A 19,310-nucleotide genomic window follows, 5' to 3' on the forward strand; every position below is an offset into this window, starting at 1 on the left:
ACTTTACTTTGTATAAAGATGCTTTGGTGAACTTATGTCTTAGCTTGCTTGCCTGTCTCTTGATTCGGGCTTAATCTACTTGCCTCTAACTACATTAACTATGTGCATTTTTAATGAAAGAACCCTATTTTCATCATGTGTATGAAAAGAGTGAGAAGTAAATGAATTGTTTGAGAGGATACCAGTATGGATGTGTAAGTAAAGGCATTTGGAACATTATACAACTACATAACACATTGAACTGGCTGAAGACAACTGCATATTTCAAAAATGTATATGCTTAATCTCTTGCAAAGCCCAGGAACAGCTCCTGGGCAGATTACTAAAGGGTACAGCCTGTGCAACTCTTGAAGATATATTAAGAACAGACCACTGATCATTATATAACTGGTATCACTATGACGAGGATCTGGCAGTATGTGGTCAGGATAACAAATGATGTTAGACAAAGGTAGCTTGGGCAACCAGCAACCTGAACAGAATAGAAAGACCTGCGGAAAGTAGGCTTCTTTGGAAAAGAGTTCTACAATCCAGAGCAATGTGACACTTTTGCCATCAGCCCTTCTGTACTCCTAGACTGGCGATCTAACTTGGAGCACTCGTTGTCAATAACTATATTCCTCCTCCTTGCATGGATTGACAGAGAAAGAGGATGAACAAACACACCCACCACTCACACTTGTGTATTTGTCTATGCTTTTGAGAGTTTCAACTTCATTTGTAACAAATGTGAAATGTAGTGTTTCTTGCTTTTTCCTTTACACAAAGGTCTCAGTGATTCTTTATAGTGTTGCATCCACAACATGCCTTCACTTTATACAGGAATTTAGTGACAACCTGATTCTAATATGTGCCTGCAGTTGTTAAATCTAGCTTTACCCTCAGTAATATCTACAAATTAACCCAGTATCTCCTCAAAAGAGGCTGGAAGAACAGATCCCTTCCACTCTAAGTGACATTCATTTTTGCTCACACTGGTAAGTCATCATTACCTTTTCACTGACTTGTTTTTTTTTTGCCATGACGACTATCAATTCTTCATCGTTTGTGCTTTCAAGCTATTTTTCCTCTTCTCAGTACATAAACCTCAGGCCATCTTTTGTATCCTTTCTTCTATGTACCTGGTTCTGATACCTGTGTCTGCTTTGATTTCACTACTCTAACTCCTTTCCCTGCAATTATATGCTTTTTAAAAAAGGAGCAAGTGAATTCAGCTGCTCCAACAGTGTTATGTACCCTTTCCAGAGTTGCCTTTCACAGAGTGATAGAGTTATTACCAAATTGTCAAAGAGCCTATCAGTATGACAGGCCATATTTTAATTCCTCCCCAAAATCCCCTACTCAACCCCTGACTTGTCTGCCTCTTATGCCACTCAATGCTTTTGTCTATCTGCTCAGATGCCACAGTAGGTAAGCTAGCCATCATTTTCTGGGTAGCTGTAGAAACTGTAGATCAGGCTTGAATTTGAAGACCCACAAATTCAGAAGAGATAACATTTAACAGAAGTTGCAAAATGATATGACGGAAAGATGGCTGTTGGTGAGACGTTATATTGGTGAAGGGCAGACCCAGAATGCTTAAGAGTTATATTTACATGCATGTTTTTTGGTTTATTTCCTGGTATTTCACTTATTAGTTTTGTGTTCCTTTCCTTTTGCTACTGTGATTCTCTCTTACAGTGAGCTGGTTGGAACTGAAAGGAGAAACCCTGAGCTCCTCCTCATGCACTGCAAGGAATCTGGAAGTGCTGGTTTTCATTTTAGATTGAGCGTAATTTGCCACATCATCCTTGTCTACATGTAGTTAAACTCTCGTTATTCTTAAGTACTGTTGGTTGAAGCAAGCCAACTTCAAATTGCAGTTTAGAATGCTGATTTGTTTTAATGAGCCATACTTAAGCTTAATCAAAGTTTGTTAGGGCAACCTACTAATTTTCCAGTATCAAAACGGGAGCAGAAGCTTCATATATTCTCAGAACTATACTGTGGAAAGAGAAATTGAATGGAGATGAAACCAAGGTTCTGTTGCTCCTTTGCATTCTTCCAATTTTCCATGAAAAAAATTATTTTGAAACTTACTGGAAATTCAAATAATTAATTTGTAAATTAAGCATTTTGTACTAATTATGTTCATCCTCTTTTCATCCTTCCGCAGTGTCATGTTTTATTTCTTCTGTTCACATATTTCAAAAGGTAACAGAGGAAATAACATCAATTAAGCAAGTAGTTGTACATGCACATTTCAAGGAACAAAGAATAAGTAAATAGACAAATACCTAGTTAAGAGATGCATTCTCAATAGAGTACAGTAATCCAGAACTGCAGCTAGAATACCAGTTTCCATTACAATAATCTGTTAGGCACCTTGTCCTTCAAAATAATTAATCACTATTAGACAGAAGTTGACATGTGTGGAATTGGGTTGTTATAAGACATCTACAGCCCCTTTTAAACTGAAATGAAGAAAACTGTTACCAGTTCATATCAACAGAAAGAAATCTGAAAAACAGACTTCAGGCCACAGCTAGTTGATGAATACAACATCTTAAATGAGATTCACTCATCATTTGGTCCTAGACAGTAGCTGTCCGGTGTATTTTTCAATCCTGTAGTTGTGCAGCAAAAGTAATACTTTTGCCAGAGTCATCTACTGCAGAAAAACTCAAGGAAACAACAAAAAGCTCAAAAGAAATCATTAGAAGCCTAATATATTTGGGCACAGAGGGAAAAGACACAGAACTATGGGTAACTGACCTGCTAAAAGAACATGAGGATACCAAGGCATGAAGTGCTTCAATATTTATTACTAGTCCAAGGCTCAAGATGAAGATTTAGATGACAGTAAATCAAATAAAAACAAATTTTATTTTTTCAGGAAAATGGGGAAAAAAACCTTCTGGAATAGAATTTCTGCAAAGACACTGACTTCCTGCAATGACATTGATTTAAAGTGGGTAAGAGGATTTCCTTATCAAGTTCTCATGAAAAGTAGTGCTCCAGAACATCTTAATGTCATTAACAGCTTAAACAATACTATGACTATGATGGAGTGATAATATATCTGATACGAAAAGTCTTGAAAGTTTTAAATAAATAGATACAGTAGGTTTATCATTTTGAATCACTGCATATTATGGGTAAATAAATACCTTTGTGCCTCAGCAAAACCATAGCTCAGAAGCAAGTGCGACTGCAGGAATTGGAAAATATACTTCTTTTTTAAGTGGAGTTCAGTGAAATCAACACTTACTGAATATCGGGAGTGCAGCATAAATGTTTTCTCTGCACTGTCCTTGAACTGAAGAAGTTTTTCTGAAAGCCTGATTCAAGCTTAGGCTTCAAAGCCATTCCTATTTATTGTCACTGATTATAGTGGGACTTACTCCTGAACAAATACGGATAGGATGGCATGTAAGGGTAGCATTCAGTGCTGCCACTCTGTTTACACCACTTCGATAGCACTACCATTACGTGTTCTCTAGTGCTAATTCAGTAGCATAAGCTGTCCCAACAGGTTTCCTTGGAAAACACCTTGTGCCAACAAACATAATTGGCATAGCCCTAAAGGTAGCTTACACTAGCTACATGATTAGCGCTAGGGCTTTTGTAAACCTTCCTGAGACATTTGTAGTGGATGGGCTAGAAAAGCTTTAAATAAATAAATAAATAAATAAATAAATAAATAAATAAATAAATAAATAAGGCAAAGAGGCAGCTTCGCTGTACTAAATTATGGAGAAATCCTACATTCATAGATTTCAGTATAATGGCTATTCATGCAAGAAAGAAAGAAAGTCTGTAGTCATTGCAGAAAAAGCAGTTATCCCGGATCAGTGCTTTTCTACTAAATATTGTTAATGTTATATGAGTGCAATATAGTACTAAGACAGTGTGGAACATTTAGAAAGGCCTGGTGCGCATCTCTGAAAGGAACTTATAGCATTGCTTTCATGGTAGAGACCACTGTCATTAATCTTTCTTATTTCTCCCTTCCTGAACAGTGTCACCCTCCAGGCCATGATCAGAGCCTGGTGGCATTAGGCAGTACCAGGTCCTCAGCAGTACCAGGTCCTCAGCAGTCTAGCAGGGCCCCAGTGCTGAATCCTGCCTTAGCTCCCACCCCCATTCTTCTCTTGGTCTGGGATTCTAAATTCTAAGGAATGCCGGGTAGTTGAACTAACTTTTTCATTTCCCACAGTGCCTGACTTAGCATCACTCTCCGCACGATGGGAAATTAAAAGGGTGACTAAACACATCAAGGTCCACTAGCGGAGAAGTCTAAAGAACACACTGTCCAGGGCCTTCTTAAATCTGGATCCCCCCACCACCTAAGCTCCAGAATGCGATTGTCCATATTTTTTTTTTTTCATGCTTTCCCTCAAGAGCACCCAGTACTCTGGCTGCCATGCTTTTCTAAGTCAACTTCCCTTCCTTTAGCCTTTCAACTACTGCAAAAATGCATCCTCCTTTATCTCTCCACACCTGGGAACACTGCAAAATACAACTAATTATTAAGTATATTTGGATTACCAGTGACTTTTTAATTAAGGCAACAATCCTATGCACACTTACCCAGAGCAAGCTCCATTTTCGAGTAAACTTGAAATATGAATGGTTTGCAACATCTTTAAGCTATCTTTGAAGCTGTGCTGAATATGGCTCATTGTTCATGTCACACTTTTAACATTTTCCCCAAAATGTTTCAGCAAATGATTGAGAGGAAGACACTGTATAGTAACTATTAATTTTCTACCTGAATTATCAGTTCACAAAGCTTAGCTACATATGGTCGGCTTCTCTCATCTTCATCTAGGAGGAAACCCACTGTTGGATGGTAGCAAGCGCTGTCTTTATTGCTGAGCTTTCTCTTTCCTTCTTCGGAAAAAAGAATGGCAAGGAACTGTAAGCAGGTCATGTACAAATTAGGGCATCTGATGGAGAGATGTGTACATTCACATACTGTATCTAAAAGGTCAAAAAGATACACATTTTATATTTCAACATTGACATATTCGGGCACTCATGTAAAAAGCATATAGATCAGGATCACTTACACTGGACAGGTTCACTCTTAATGCTAAACCATGATGGAAACCACTGTGCAATGGTTTGTCATGTTGCCTAAACCTAGCCAGTGTGGAACAGCATACTAAGGATGGTCCCTGTGCAACCATGGAGAACAAAAATGTCCTGTTCTATGATTTCCATGCTTCACCACGGTTTGTTCAATTGTGTGACTCCAGAAACTGCGTTTTAGCATAGTTTCCATGCTGCTGTCGTAGAGTCCTACAGAAAGAGCAGCTGGTGCAGGAAGAGATGCTTCTGCCAGCATTCTGTGCTGCCCAGATCTGCCTGGCAACAGAAGCTCTGTGCTCCCTTTCACCTCTCTTCATACAAAAGCCCATCACTAGAAGCACCACCATCTTCAGCAACAGCAGCCTTGGAGATAGCCACATTTGGTGTTCTTCTCTGATCACTGCTCATGATTGGCTCTCCCTTTGTTTTTCTGGTAGAAGCATTGTTTCCCTTTCAGCAAAGTTGTCCCTCCAGGTGGAGAGCACATGAGCTGCATGCTGGGCATCACCACCGCCGCAAGCACCTTAAAAAGCCCATGCCCCCTACTATGACTCTTGTCCTGTCCCCTGCTCGTAACTTGGCCCTGGCATTCCTTGGAACTGTCAATAATAGCCCTGTGGCCTCTGAGACCACTGACACTCACTGCTGCTAGTTGTGAGGCAGGAAATCCATGCTGCCATTTCCCAGTGGATCTGGGAAAACCACCTGCAGAATTCCTACCAGCAGAGCCTCCATTTCAGGAGCGGCTATATTAGAGTGCTCCTTGACGCCTTCTGCTCACCCAGCTGAGAGATGCAGCATTGGTGGATAGAACCATGGAACAGATGCTCTCCTCTGCACAGCCCTATGAGCAACTCTCAGCACCCCTAGCACATTGCAGCAAGCTAGCTGTGCATGTGGATATATAAGGGTATATCTATGTAGTCTGTAGGACAGAAGGAATGAACAGTAGAACTGGGGCACCTGCATCCAGAGCAGTGGGGAGCTGTGGGAGGGTGAAGGATCATATGCAGCTACAGCTGGAAGTCTGCAGAGCTCACACTGCCATAAAAGAGATTGCTAGCCTTATTAATACCGGGAGTGCTTTTTCTTCTGGGACAACCCTGCTTTCCCTGCCTGAGTCCTTATGATGCTGCAGAAATAAAGCCATGCTTTGCAACAGGGTGTGGTTCTTGTGGGAAGAGCTGGCTGTGGAGCTCAGTGGAGAGGATAAGGAGGAATGCCAGATGAGGCAGCTCATAGCATGTCTGGTATGCATGTGCGTGTGCCAGGACTTCCTGCCTCCACACATGGCAGGAAGATGTCATGGGGAGATGTCGGGGCAGTGGCTTGGGAGGGTGGGGTGTAGGACACCAGGTGAGACTGGCTGTAGCTGAGGCATAACAGGCAGCAGGAGAGCGGACAGCCTGATGACTTCCATGTGCTTGGATATGGGGGTGGGGAGAGTGACCCTTCCAGTGTGTTTGAGATCTCTGGACACATCTGCCACAAGGAAGGGAAAGGGAGAAGCTGTGGGAGTGTCTGCATAAGCTGCACGTTGGCATACAGCATGGCAGCACAAGGGCAAGAAAGGGGAAAGGCAGAAAGGAGGGGGGGAGGGGGAGAGGGAGAGAGAGAAATAATAACTCTGAAGGAGTCTGCATATGACCCATCCACTTTGCTCACTAGGCAAGGCCAATTTGGGGAACAGGACAGCTCCCTCCACTGAAAAGTCAGTAACTGAAATGTATCTCCTACTTGTTCCAGGAAGAGTCACCATCCTAAGGTGAGGAATGTCCTTCATGAGAAAACAAGCAAGCAAAAAACACATCCTTTCCTTAACTGCTAAGAAACGCTTTTGTGAAACCTTAGAAGAGACAGACAAAATATACAAAGTACATAATAAAATACCACAATGTGAGAACTGCTACATTCACACCTTTGAACATTTAATATTATAATCAGAAGTGATCTGTAGACCCTGCAGATATTAAGGAAGCTGAAAAACAGGTAGGTATACCTATTATTGCTGTCCAATGCTTTGCAAGTGCTGCAGTCACAGATGGTAGAGCAATACTGCCACATTTTCTTAACAGTGTAGCCAAAAAGCTGAATAAGTCTTCCCAAGCTTGGTGAACTGCAGCTGATAACTCAGTTCCTGCCAATTAGACATGCATTAACAAAATACAGAGTGAACAAATATTTAGCTGCATGACTTTACATCAGTTATAAATCTCACAATTAAAACATCCAACTGGATGATATCGGTCTTTAATATCATTCCTTTTAACCATGATCTGTTTTTTTAGGAAAACTTTGAACATCATGCTGATGAACTCTAATAAGTCTTAGAAGAAGGAGCTGACATGCTTCAGAAGTAAAAGAATTCTAAGAGTTTTCATTAGAATCTGGATGTCACAAGAGTTGCAATACAATCCTATACATGTCTAACTCATGAGTATGTGCCATCCAATGGGATTAATCCTAGGTAAGTGGATACAGTTCTGCAGTCTTAAAATGTATTTGCATAATGCAAAGTATTCATCTGGTGAAGTTGGAAGCCACAGAAACATCTGGGGCTCAAGAATGTGCTGTGTCCTCTAGACTGCAAATAGCAGCAATTTTGACCGGTCCCTGCTCCTAGGCACCAGGACAGCGCACATGATGAAAATGGCATCAGTACTGCTAGATCCTGACTGATTCCACTGAAGGGATTAAGAGAAACACCATGATGTTGAAATCAATCAACTCACATTTTCTTATTCAGTAAGATATTCCTTATCACACATATATTACCTAAGTCATCCTTAGAACCAATGGAAAGTACCACAAAAGCACTTTCCAAAAGAGATGGCAATAACTCATCTTGCATCACAAGATTAGTGTCTATCAACAAGCAAGTCTGTAGGAGTTGAGCCAATGATGATACGAATTGCAGTAGAAACAAAACCTGTTTAAAAACATAAAATGATTTAATTCAGCTATAATTCAGTACAAACCAAGTGCACAATATATTTATTGATAATGATGTGCTGTACACTTACCAAAGAGTAAGCAGTACTAAACTTAATGGGACTTAATTCTGATACAATATGCATAGGGTTGAACTGTTAGTGTCTAGAAAAGTCAGACGACAAGTAAGTATCTGAAATTAAGGCCCAGTGAACTTATTTTTGTCACAATTTATAGGAATATTATGACCAGAGAACCATTTAGCAAAAATTCTGTGCATATTTTGAATCTAAACAAAGGACCTTATCAGAACCGGCCATTAGCACCTCATGAATGACTTTGCAGGTTTATAAGGAGAGGTTCAAATTGAAAATATTAACATGAATAAAACATGAATAAATTCCATTACTTTCTTAGAACTAGAATATATGTATAATCTGTCCATAATTTTTAAATCCAGTTCCTATCCTACAAAGGAAGCAATATAGCTTCTTTGAAAATGCTACAACTAGGTATCTTATAGTACAACTATGTATTTTATTTAAATTAAATACATGTTTCGGTGTAGAGCATCTAGAATTCTATAGTTGTTTTAACATCCTTAATTAGTGCAGCATTGCATTTTAGCAACATTACATTTTTAGTACAGAATGGGAACTGAACAGATGAAATCAGGCCTCTAATTTAGTGGTCTTCCTATTGGGGATGGAGGGTTACCCCACTTAACAACTCTGATACTCTGTTGCTTATCTTTCATTTTAAGGAGCATATTCTTCACACTGTAATCCTGGCCTATCATGAACGACATAGCAAACATACCAACACCACATACCTAATCAGATTTGGTTGCCAAAGGCAAATAGAATCTAATTGTCTTCCTTCAGCACAAGTCCCCAGTCTGCCATGGCCGTGCAATGCAAGGTGACTCTCCTTGTTTGCTCTATCACTCTGACTTTTTCAAATCTCAAAATGCTGCAAAACACCTCTCCCATTCTGGCTGTAGTCACACACATACTACTCTGGCTATAGTCATACATAGTATCCAATATGACTATCTGGAGCAAACTACTGATGGAGAATGTGCTTAAAGAAATAATCTTGAGCACTGCATAACTTTCAAGGGATGTAAATGGCAATGATTATCTGCATATTCCGCCCCAGGTACTCAAGAAATAACTGAATTATTTCTGAGAGAACAGTAATCAAATTGGCTCATAAGTAGGGGTATATTCTATCTTTACCTGGCACGAGAACAGTTTTGTTCCCTTTCAGAAAAGCACATACAGAAAGAATGCCCTGCTTCATCAAGACTGAGAGTTCAAGGAAACTTGTTCATTTTCATGCATCCCAATTTGAATTTCCTGGTAGTTTTCACATTTTTATTTTATATCTGTCACTTATATACTTAAGTACGTGTATCCAAAAGATATATTCTAAAACAAATTTTAATAGAAACAGAATAAAGGCAGTATTTTTCATATATTATTTCTGAGAAGCAGAAATGTTAGTACCCAGTTAAAGCAGCTGATAAAAACTGCAGTTGATATGGCACATTATTGATCTAGCTCAAACTTTATCTTTCCTTTCATTCATAATAAGGTTCACATAGGAAGGTGAGATCAAAGATACTTTGATGTCACTGCTCTGTATTCAGTTGCACTGCATAATTCTGTTACTGGTGTTGTTGAACTACACAGCATCTAGTCACAAATCCAAAATCCCTTAATGATTGATGGACCTTATTGTTAAGGCACTTAGACATGCATACATGTTAGCGCTCCCTTTGCCAGATTTGAGATTTGACCTAAAGATAATGTCTCCACCCTACAAGCACACACACAAACACAATACAAGCAAGAGTCTAATTTTCTTCAAGGACAATACCATAATCTTTTTGCTGCTAGCAGAAGCATCTCTGGCAGCTTAAGGCAATAGTTGCAAATACTTATGTAAAGTTCAATTTTGCAAAAACTGATGAAGTTTGAACTTTTAAAAAAGTTAATTTGGTTCTGAAAGATTATGGCAATAAGAAACCAGTAACCATGAATGTAAAGTGGCTGCCCTGCATGAGAACATACAACATTCCAAAATGTCCTAGGAAGAAGACAGCAGTAGGTCTAAACATAGGAAGTGAGGAATCATTGGGATGGTGGCCAGTGACAAGCGGGGTTCCCCAGGGCTCTGTCCTGAGGCCGATACCGATTAATCTTTTCATCAATGACATGGAAGAAGGGGTGAACAATTTGCTGATCAAATTTGCAGACGATACTAAAACGGGAGCAGTGGCCACAACTGAGGAGCAGGTACTCCAGATCCAAAAGGATCTGGACAGACTATAGAAGTGGGCAGGAGACAACAGGATGGTGTTCAATGTGGATAAGTGCAAAATCTTGCACTTGGGGCATAGGAATAGGTGTCATAAGTACAGGTTAGGAGACAAGTGGCTGGAGAGCAGCACTTGTGAAAGGGACCTCGGGGTGCTGGTTGACTGCAGGCTAAACATAAGTCAGCAGTGTGATGAGGTGGTTAAGAGGGCGAACACCACCCTTGGTTGCATAGCCAGAAGTGTGGCTTCTAGATCGAGAGAGGTATTACTACCACTCTATATGACTCTGGTGTGCCCGCAACTGGAGTATTGTGTTCAATTTTGGGCCCCTCATTACAGGAAGGATATAGCCAGGCTAGACCCAGTGCAGCATAGGGCCACAAGGTTGGTGGCCAGTTTGCAGGGGATGGGGTATGAGGCAAGACTGAGGGAACTGGGTCTCTTCAGCCTGGAGGAGACTCAGAGGGGATATGTTGGTGACATACAGGTATGTGAGGGGATGTCACATGGAGATGGGTGGAGACATGTTCTCACCTGCAGAGGAAGGCAGGACGCACTCCAACAGAGCAAAGCCCAGGGAACCAAGGTTCCATTTAGATTCCAGGAAGCACTTCCTGACGGTTAGGACCCCGAGGGTGTGGAATGGGCTTCCACGAGAGGTTGTTGACGCCCCATCGCTGAGGGTGTGCAAAGATAGGCTGGACATGCACATGGTGGGCATGTTGTGAGCAGAGCTGGCTGGAGCCAGGGGTCAGACTAGATGGCCCGGGAGACCCCTTCTGACTCGCTCTCTTTCTATGTTCTAAGTGTCCTACCTGATCAGACCAAAAGCCAATCTGCTCCAGTATCCTGTTCTCCACAGTGACCAACCAGATTTACGGGGTGACACCTTAAAAGTGAGTCATATTTTGCTATTATAAGCAGAAATCAGGGAGGGAGAGAGAAAATGTCTCAATACATTAATCTGATTTTTGCCAGTGTAGGTGGTATGAGGATGGTATGTTCCATTTTTGAAGTACGAAAGCTAAGAAATAGGTTAATTTTAGAAGTTTAAGTGTTACAAGTAACCTCCTGCAGTTTGACAGGTACTGTCACTTTTCCTCCTAGGTTTCATTGGGATTTAAATTTATTGGACTGTTTCTCTTTTTATACAGGAACTGTCCAGAAACAAGGTTTTTTAGGTTAGGAGGAAGACGCAGCATGTGCTGCAGCCCAGTAGTAAAATAATATGGTTGTACTTTATTATTAAAATTCAGAAGAAATTTCCAACTCGTTTTATGCTCTGGCACTGCATAAGATCTGCTCATAATCATCCTGTTCAGAAGGAAGGCAGAATAAGAGTAAGTGTGGCTGGTTACCAGGGAGATAGGATAGAATGCAGAGGAGGAGAGTTATTATGACAGTGAAAGTTAGCTAGGGAGGAAAGAGAGAAATGGAGGAAAAATAGGAGCTTCAATTTTAATTCTGCTTTAAACATGTAACAGAGCAATGCTATGGTCTCTGGAGAGCATCTGTCTAGCTGACATGGCTTGCTGATTTAAGCAAATATGAATTTGCTTGTTCTTCTTAACAGCTGTCTTTGCTAGTGACAATCATCACAATTTCTTTTGTTTGTAACTATATGTGAATGTGTATCAAAAGGCTGCAGACTACTACTTGATAGTGGCCTCCTTCATTTGACTTCATTTTTGCTTGGAACTGGCAGACTCAGTGTTTGGCTTTTACTTTGACCCCAGCTTTGTATTTTATAAAGGGAAGGGACTGATGAGTTTTAACAGCCAGTGACCCAGTATTCTTAACTCAGTGAATGACAGACTAAAATTTATCTTTCAGAAGAAAATGGTCATTCCTTCCAATGGAGAGGTGCAAATAGTGGAGTCCCACCAGGAACTAGATTAGGACCAACCATTTCCAGCTTATTCATGAATGATCAGGGTGTTGGATTGAGCAGCGAAGCAACCATGCTTGCTGATGGCAATAAATATTTAGGGTAGTTAAACCAAAAGGGAGGCCCAAAGTAGCTTCAAAGGGATCTCTCCAAATTGTTGGAATGGTTATAAAAAAGGAAACATGGTTCAGTGTGAGCAAGGGTGAAGTGAAGATATGTTGGGGCAAAAAATGAAATGAAGTTGTTGACATGGTGCATGGCTACTGCAAAAAAGCTGCACTCTGTGTTAGGCATAATTAGGCAAGGCATTAAAAATAAAACCAACAATACTATAAAAGCCTTATACAAATCTATGGTGTGATTACATTTAGAATACTGTATATAGTTATACATAAAAAAGAATATTACAGAGGTGGAAAAGGTGTGGAAAAGGGTAAAAAAAGATCAAGGGGCTGGAACAATTCCCCTATGAAGAAAGGGTATAACAATTGAGAATATTTAGGGTAGGAAAAGCAACTAAAGACAGACATAATAGAAGTGTACAGAATTATGCAGGTGTGAAAAAGTATAAAGGAAACACGTTTCTCTTTTTCCATAATACTAGAACTCAGGGTCACCCCATGAACCCAACTGGTGGGAGATTCAAAATAGCTAAAAGGAAGTACTTCTTTATACAGTTCATAGTTAAATTATGAAATTCACTTCCATGAGATGCCATGAAAACCACCAATTTGGATTACTTTAAAAGGAAATTGGACACAATAAGTGAGGAGAAAGCTATCAGTAGCTCCCAGTCCCAATGGCTGTAATCTAGTATCAGAGGCAGAAAGCCTATGGATCCCAGTGATGGGGAACTTGGGCAAGGAGGTACTGTTACTGCTTGTGGATCCTGTGGGCAGTTGGCTTGCCACTGCATGAACAGAATGGAAAACTAGATGGAACATTGATCTTCTGTTCTTGTCTAGAATATGAGAATGGAAACAGAACCTGTTGATACTGTACTGCACCTGCAGGACCCCTGAGAAAGAGAAGAAAAGTCCGGCTTTACTCAAGAGATCTTTTGGCTTAATGTTTTGAGTAGGTCATTTTTTCTACTTGAGCAGACTGAGATGAAACTTTAGAAGCACCGTCTTTAATTTTATTCTTGTTTTGCCATCAAGTCATTTCCAACCTATGAAAGTCCTCCAAAATGTCCTTACTCAGCTCTTGTAAATTCAAGACTATGGCTTCCAATTTGAAATAAGTTCAACTCATATTTAGTCTTTCTTTTCACCTTTACACAACTAACCTGGAATTTTGCATACTCCATATGAGATGGCTGAGGCAGAGGTGCTTTAATTTCCATGATGCATCTCTCTATCAAGCCAGAATTTACAAGACTAAAACAAAACACAGATAATTGCGTTAAGGGAACAGACATTTAAAACATAGTCTAGGATGACTGGATATCTGAAAAATATGGAATAGTTTAGTTAGTCCAGAAACAGGAATTTGTACACTCAAACCTTTTCCCTGACTCATGTTGTCTAAGACCTTTGTTTGGTGAGAAATTAGTGAGCCCTCTCCCTTCCCCTGTACATGTAATATAACATGAACTGGTCCTCAATGTAAATATGATGACCCAATCATGTGAAGAATGCACTGATGAATTTTTTTTCCCTAAAATGAATGAATGAATGTGGGGAAGAAAAACAAGTCTTATCACCTGGGAACCACAGTTTATATGACTGTGAATGTTTCTTTTTCCCCATTAAGAAAACAGCAGATAGGATAAAGAGGGAAGGTATGGAATGTCTAATTTGGAACATGACACAGGGAAAGTCAGGGTAATGTTATTGGACTGTATTCGGGGAATCAAGTTTCTAGCCCCAGTTCAGCCATGAAATTCACTAAGTGGCTTGATTCTCACCCTGACCTACCTCAAAGGGTCATTGTGAGGATAAAATGAAAAGGAAGAAGGACATGTAAGGCACCTTTGATTCCTTGGAAGAGAAAAAAGGCACTATCTATATTTATTAATAAATTTTAAAATACTAAAAAAGCCTGTCTTTCCTTCCACTGCAGCCCAAAACAAAATTGGTAATTCCCCACAACTGCCCTCCCATGAAAATATTGGGAGTCTAACCAAATATCCTGTTTCATTTGTAGTTGAGCCTTTATTTCCAGTTTAGCAAAGGAAGGCTGGTTAAGTGTCCCATTTAACTTAGGATCCCTCAAGTTCTCATTCAAAGGACACTGATCTGAGAATGACGGCCATAGATGTCTTTCAATGAATAGACCTGCATTATATTGCTGTCAAAAGTAGATTGGTTAGCCTTGGAAACAAACTGCAAACTGCCATTGTTCAGTCAGTTTGAGAAAAACCACAGAAAAAATCAATTGGCCATCTTATGAATCTGTGGCAAATGTGAGTTTTGAACTGGAGATTTTCATGTTCACACTTGCAAGTATAATACAACTAACCATCACTAATGCCTTATTAGCATGTAGAATGATCTACCAAAATCTTTCCTGAGTTTCCCTCTTCTGCTCAGAGGACAAGGTATAAATATATCACAAACACTTTCAATATAAATATACCAGAGCATCTGCAAATGTTTGCAAATGTGCTGTTTTCTGGTCTTGCAGTTTGCACAACCTGAACTTGCTGCAGCGCTGGGACACAAGCATATCATATTTCAGTTCCCCATGAGAAGTGAAGTTTAACAGGGCTTCAAATAAACAATGTAGGCTCTGGACGGATCCAGATAGAAGGAGGTGGTCTTTCAAATATTTTTGCCCCAAAGGCGTTTTGAAGTCTGTATGTATCATCCTTGAACTGGGCTCAGAAACAAATAGGTAGATTAATTATTTTTGTCAGTTCACAAGTTAAATGAACTATGAATCAACATCAGACAGCTGTCATGTTTTGCACTAGCCCTAAAAAGAACTGTATTTCTTTTCTTAGTCTCACTTGAACAAATAACTAGTTATGGTTTTGGTAAATTCCCAAGTAAAAGTTGCTGAACTATTAGCTATTTTAAATCTGCTGCGTTTTGCAAGATGTGATAGCCCTCCTGGCTTGATTTTAGAAGTACATTTTGAATTCTCAGAATATCCAGCACTTGATCAATATCTGTAACAAAGCTTTGGGTGGCATTTGTTCTATTAGGGCTCTTCTCTGTTTGTAACCTAAGTAATTATTGATCTCCTACCTACTGAGAGCAGTTAGTGTATGTGCTCGCTGAACAGCATTCCCGGTGTCTTTTGGAGATACAATCAGCAGGTTGTCCAGCAAGCTACAAACAGCTGAGAGGAGAGGAGGTGTGACCACTGCACACTGCTTAGGTCTAATGAGAGACTGCGGGGAATCCTGTGGACTCGAAGATGCAGTTGTGGCTGTGTCACTCTGTCCTACAACGCAAAATTCAAAGAAATAAATAATATTTAAGTAATATGATTATTTGGAGTTAAAGTGTAGATATTCATAATCCATTGAATAGGTTTCTCCCCTGCACATGACTGGTCAGTTTTCTTAGCAACATGAAATTCCACAAGAGCAGTTGCACCTGTTGGTTTCACCTGCAATTAGCCAGATATACTATTATCAAAATAATATTTGTCCCTACCTTGAGACAAATAATATGCCAGACAGAAATCTAGCTAAAAGGCATGAAGAGTGGAGAGAGTACAAGCTCAAACAGGCAATCAAGAATGCCCAAAATAGGTGGAGTGTGATAATACAGTTTTTAGTTCTTAAAATTTTAATTGCTAATGAGTAAAAATATAACTGTTAATGAGTGAAATCCAGAAACACTGAAAGTAAATCTGCATACAGTTAGATTTGTTTTGTTTTTCCTTTTACTGTTCCATGAAGACCGTGGAGTTTCAAAAGTGAGCTAGTATGTGATGTATGGAGGCTGCTCTTAGGAACAGGGTGGGAAAGCAGTTGTTTCATATATATGAAAGTGGTGTTGTGGACCATGGCTCTTTTCTCTTTCAAATGAATAGTTTTTCTAAGGGTTTCAGTATCAGCCTACCTTGAGCCATGAGTCGATTAACTGGCACTTCACGAATAATACTAACAGGTGGTGAGGTGGGTGCTTGCACTTCCCTAGCACACTCCAGAGATGGCGCTGCCGAAATGATCTAAGATGAAGCAAAAACAAACACACACACCCTAATTACTTCTCCTCTATTAGCTAGATTCCAGTGAAGAACTTTAGTGATGACATTTTAAAATGGGGCAAGAAGAAAGGCAACCGGAATGAAGTAAAACACAGAACAAGAGATTCGGGAGAAACTATACAAAGAGGGTTTCCTAGTTAACTCAAATCATGTAAGAGGACTTACCAAAGCCAGCCCAAAGGAAAAACACCTCCCCAGTGGTGCTGTTAGCATGGGGCTTGCCCTACTCAGAGCATGAAAGAGAAACATTTTCTTGTGTCATCACTCAGGCCTTAGCTATTCCTGGTTATGTTTTATAGAAGTACAAAAACCATGAGTGCAGATACCATACAGAACAAATTTTACTGGCATCTTTCCTTTCGACTTTCTAAGGTTTTTTCTTTTTTTCTTTGTAACCCCATGTGATACCAACTCCTACTTCTCTCTAAGTGTAGTACCAAGGAAAGATTAAACAGGTTCTGGAAAATCTAGCAAATGTTGCTCTCATCCAAGTCTGATGAGCTTCACAGCTCCTGCTAAAAGCATCCAGCAGCTGAGAGGACCCTGCTGTAAAGGAAGTATCATTGTTTCACAAGAATTTATGGCATGAATATGGAAGTATGGCCTACCTGGTTTCATAAACCCTTAAGAAGCAGCAGCTGTAAAAGGGCTCTGACAGAAAGGGGTTATAGTGCCCTAGAGTCCCCATCTCCCTGCAGCCCACTGGGCTGTAACCTCTACCCAGAGACTCCCCGGTCCCCGATTCCAGACCAGACACTGAATTCAGCACACAGCAACCCAAGCACTGGGGGGAAAGTATTTTATTTAAGGAGCTAACAAATAGGGGTGTAGGATCTAAAATCACTAAGACACAAAATGGTACCATTATACGCAAGGAAGGAGAAGAAGGGGAAAGAGAATTGAGAGCAACACAATTTACAGGTAAAGAAATATCAGGGGAACAAAATGCTACAAAAAGGTAGCACTGCAGGCTAGCCAGTCTTAGATGACAACTGTTGGAAGAAGGGGAGGGAGAAGGGAACAAATTAATCTGTGTGCATGAATGTTTGGATTGCAGCCTGTATATTGAAGTGCTTACTTATATGATGCCAACAGTTGTAAAATAAAACAACCACTTTATATTGTCCTGTGCTGTTGAAAATTTAGGTAATTAAAAAAATGAGAATTGAAACCACCAGTAGAAAAGACCTACTACCAGAAAACATCTTAGATGCTATCTGGTTCTTTATTCCTAAACTGAGCTATCCAGTTCCTTTAGATTTTAGAGCTTAAGAAAAATAAGCTCTTAGATAGATAAAAATCAATAATAATTTCAACTACTTATAAAAATATAGCTTGTTATTTTCTCATGCCAGCTAAGCCCTTTCCAGTAATGGCTTCCCAGCAGGATAGCAGTTGAACATAGACATTTTCTGTGATCTAAAGTAGGATACTTACAATGGACATGTAAATCTTACTTAGTACTGGTGGAAAAGAATTGTCTGTAGACAAGCAGATGGGAAAGCTTTCCTAAACTGGGTAAATTATTTATGGACTTCTTTACAATACTGGTATACAGTAATGTAACTAAGGCATTTTCAGAATTTGGTTTTAGGGACAAAACCCTTTTCATTAATTCTCAATAGAAACTGCTGAATGGCTTACATGGGAAGCTGGTCTATGTAGTCAAGTTCTGACAACACTGACCAGTAGTGGTTCTCCAAGGTGGCAGGCAGTATTCTTTTCAAACCCTGCCTGGACATGCTGTAGCTCAAACCTGGGACTGCCTGCATACAAAGCATTTGCTTTACCATGAGCTTTGGCCCTTCCTTAAGCATCGTATGTCACACAATATTTTTAGCATTACCTGGTAAAAACAAATCTCTCTGATGGAATGAAGAACAGACAAACAAATAAGAAGATTAAAGCCTAAAATTAAACAGAACAACAGGCACAACACAATGAAATCCCATTTCCTTGGACTATACAATTAAGCAATGTTTAGTTCTGCTTACATGAACCACTTGAGTAGATGTGAACTCACCACAGTGTCAGATGTTGACTGGGAATTTGAAGACTGGCTTTGACTAGAATGGATTCTCAAAAAAGAGAGAGAATCATCAAGATCTGGGGAACAAAAAGAAAGAAATCCAACTTTTTAACAATTCAATCACTTCCCCCTGCCCATTCACAATTTTCCTTCAACATCTTGTACTGATAAACAAAAGGAAATCCATGTGCATGCACAGACGTATTGATAAGACATTATATGCTTTTTCCATATTTGACTGCATTCTGAAGAATTGGAGAAAATTCTAAGATGTCTAACACCTATGTAAAGATTACAAAAATGAAGAATTCTACTCAGTGTAATTTGAAACAGAATTAAGTATAGAAGCATACTAGGTGAATGCAAGGCATAGACCACTATCATAGTGGTATCATCACGGGTCATTTAACATACTCTGCCATTCAAAGTGAGCACTAAAATCAAGAAGACTATGGTAATACATCACTTTACTGAAACTTAGACCTCCAGGCTCTTGCATCAGACAGAAGGCAGTACCCTATTATATCCATATATTCATGGGGCCCACCACTTGTGCAATCAGATATGAGCAATTCTAAGAAATAACTCAAAAGGAACAGAAACACTCCTTTCTAAAATGGTGCAGGCCACCCAAGCTCACAGAATAGAGTTTCACTGATGCATCCCAACCTGGAAGCAAGTGTTGTGGAGATTATTTTTAGGGGGGGGGGAATCCCTGCTGCACAAGCAGAGGGACTCATGAGCAAAATAAACCCAGCATTAAGCAGAATGGCTCTCTGGACACTACCCAAAGCCTGTAACAGTTATCAAATTTCATACATAAATCTCACAATGCTCATCTTCCCACTTTTCCCTATTAAACATTTATGGTTTTGTTTGCAAAGATCCTGCTG

At 39.8% G+C, this 19,310-nt stretch overlaps 1 protein-coding gene across 1 annotated transcript in view; it reads right to left on the bottom strand.

Annotated features, from left to right (window-relative positions):
* Positions 1-19,310, bottom strand: part of RTTN (rotatin) — an 88,228-nt gene that overhangs the window by 18,170 nt on the left and 50,748 nt on the right. The window contains exons 34-40 of the mRNA XM_044426505.1: positions 18,412-18,494; positions 16,241-16,349; positions 15,416-15,614; positions 13,510-13,600; positions 7,852-8,005; positions 7,076-7,213; positions 4,754-4,965 (exon numbers count right to left, since the gene is read on the bottom strand). Of these exons, the coding sequence (XP_044282440.1) occupies positions 4,754-4,965; positions 7,076-7,213; positions 7,852-8,005; positions 13,510-13,600; positions 15,416-15,614; positions 16,241-16,349; positions 18,412-18,494 (986 nt within the window). The remainder of the gene's footprint in view (positions 1-4,753; positions 4,966-7,075; positions 7,214-7,851; positions 8,006-13,509; positions 13,601-15,415; positions 15,615-16,240; positions 16,350-18,411; positions 18,495-19,310) is intronic.

Source organism: Varanus komodoensis, unplaced genomic scaffold, assembly GCF_004798865.1.
Source record: "Varanus komodoensis strain SLA01 unplaced genomic scaffold, ASM479886v1 scaffold17, whole genome shotgun sequence".
NCBI lineage: Eukaryota > Metazoa > Chordata > Lepidosauria > Squamata > Varanidae > Varanus > Varanus komodoensis.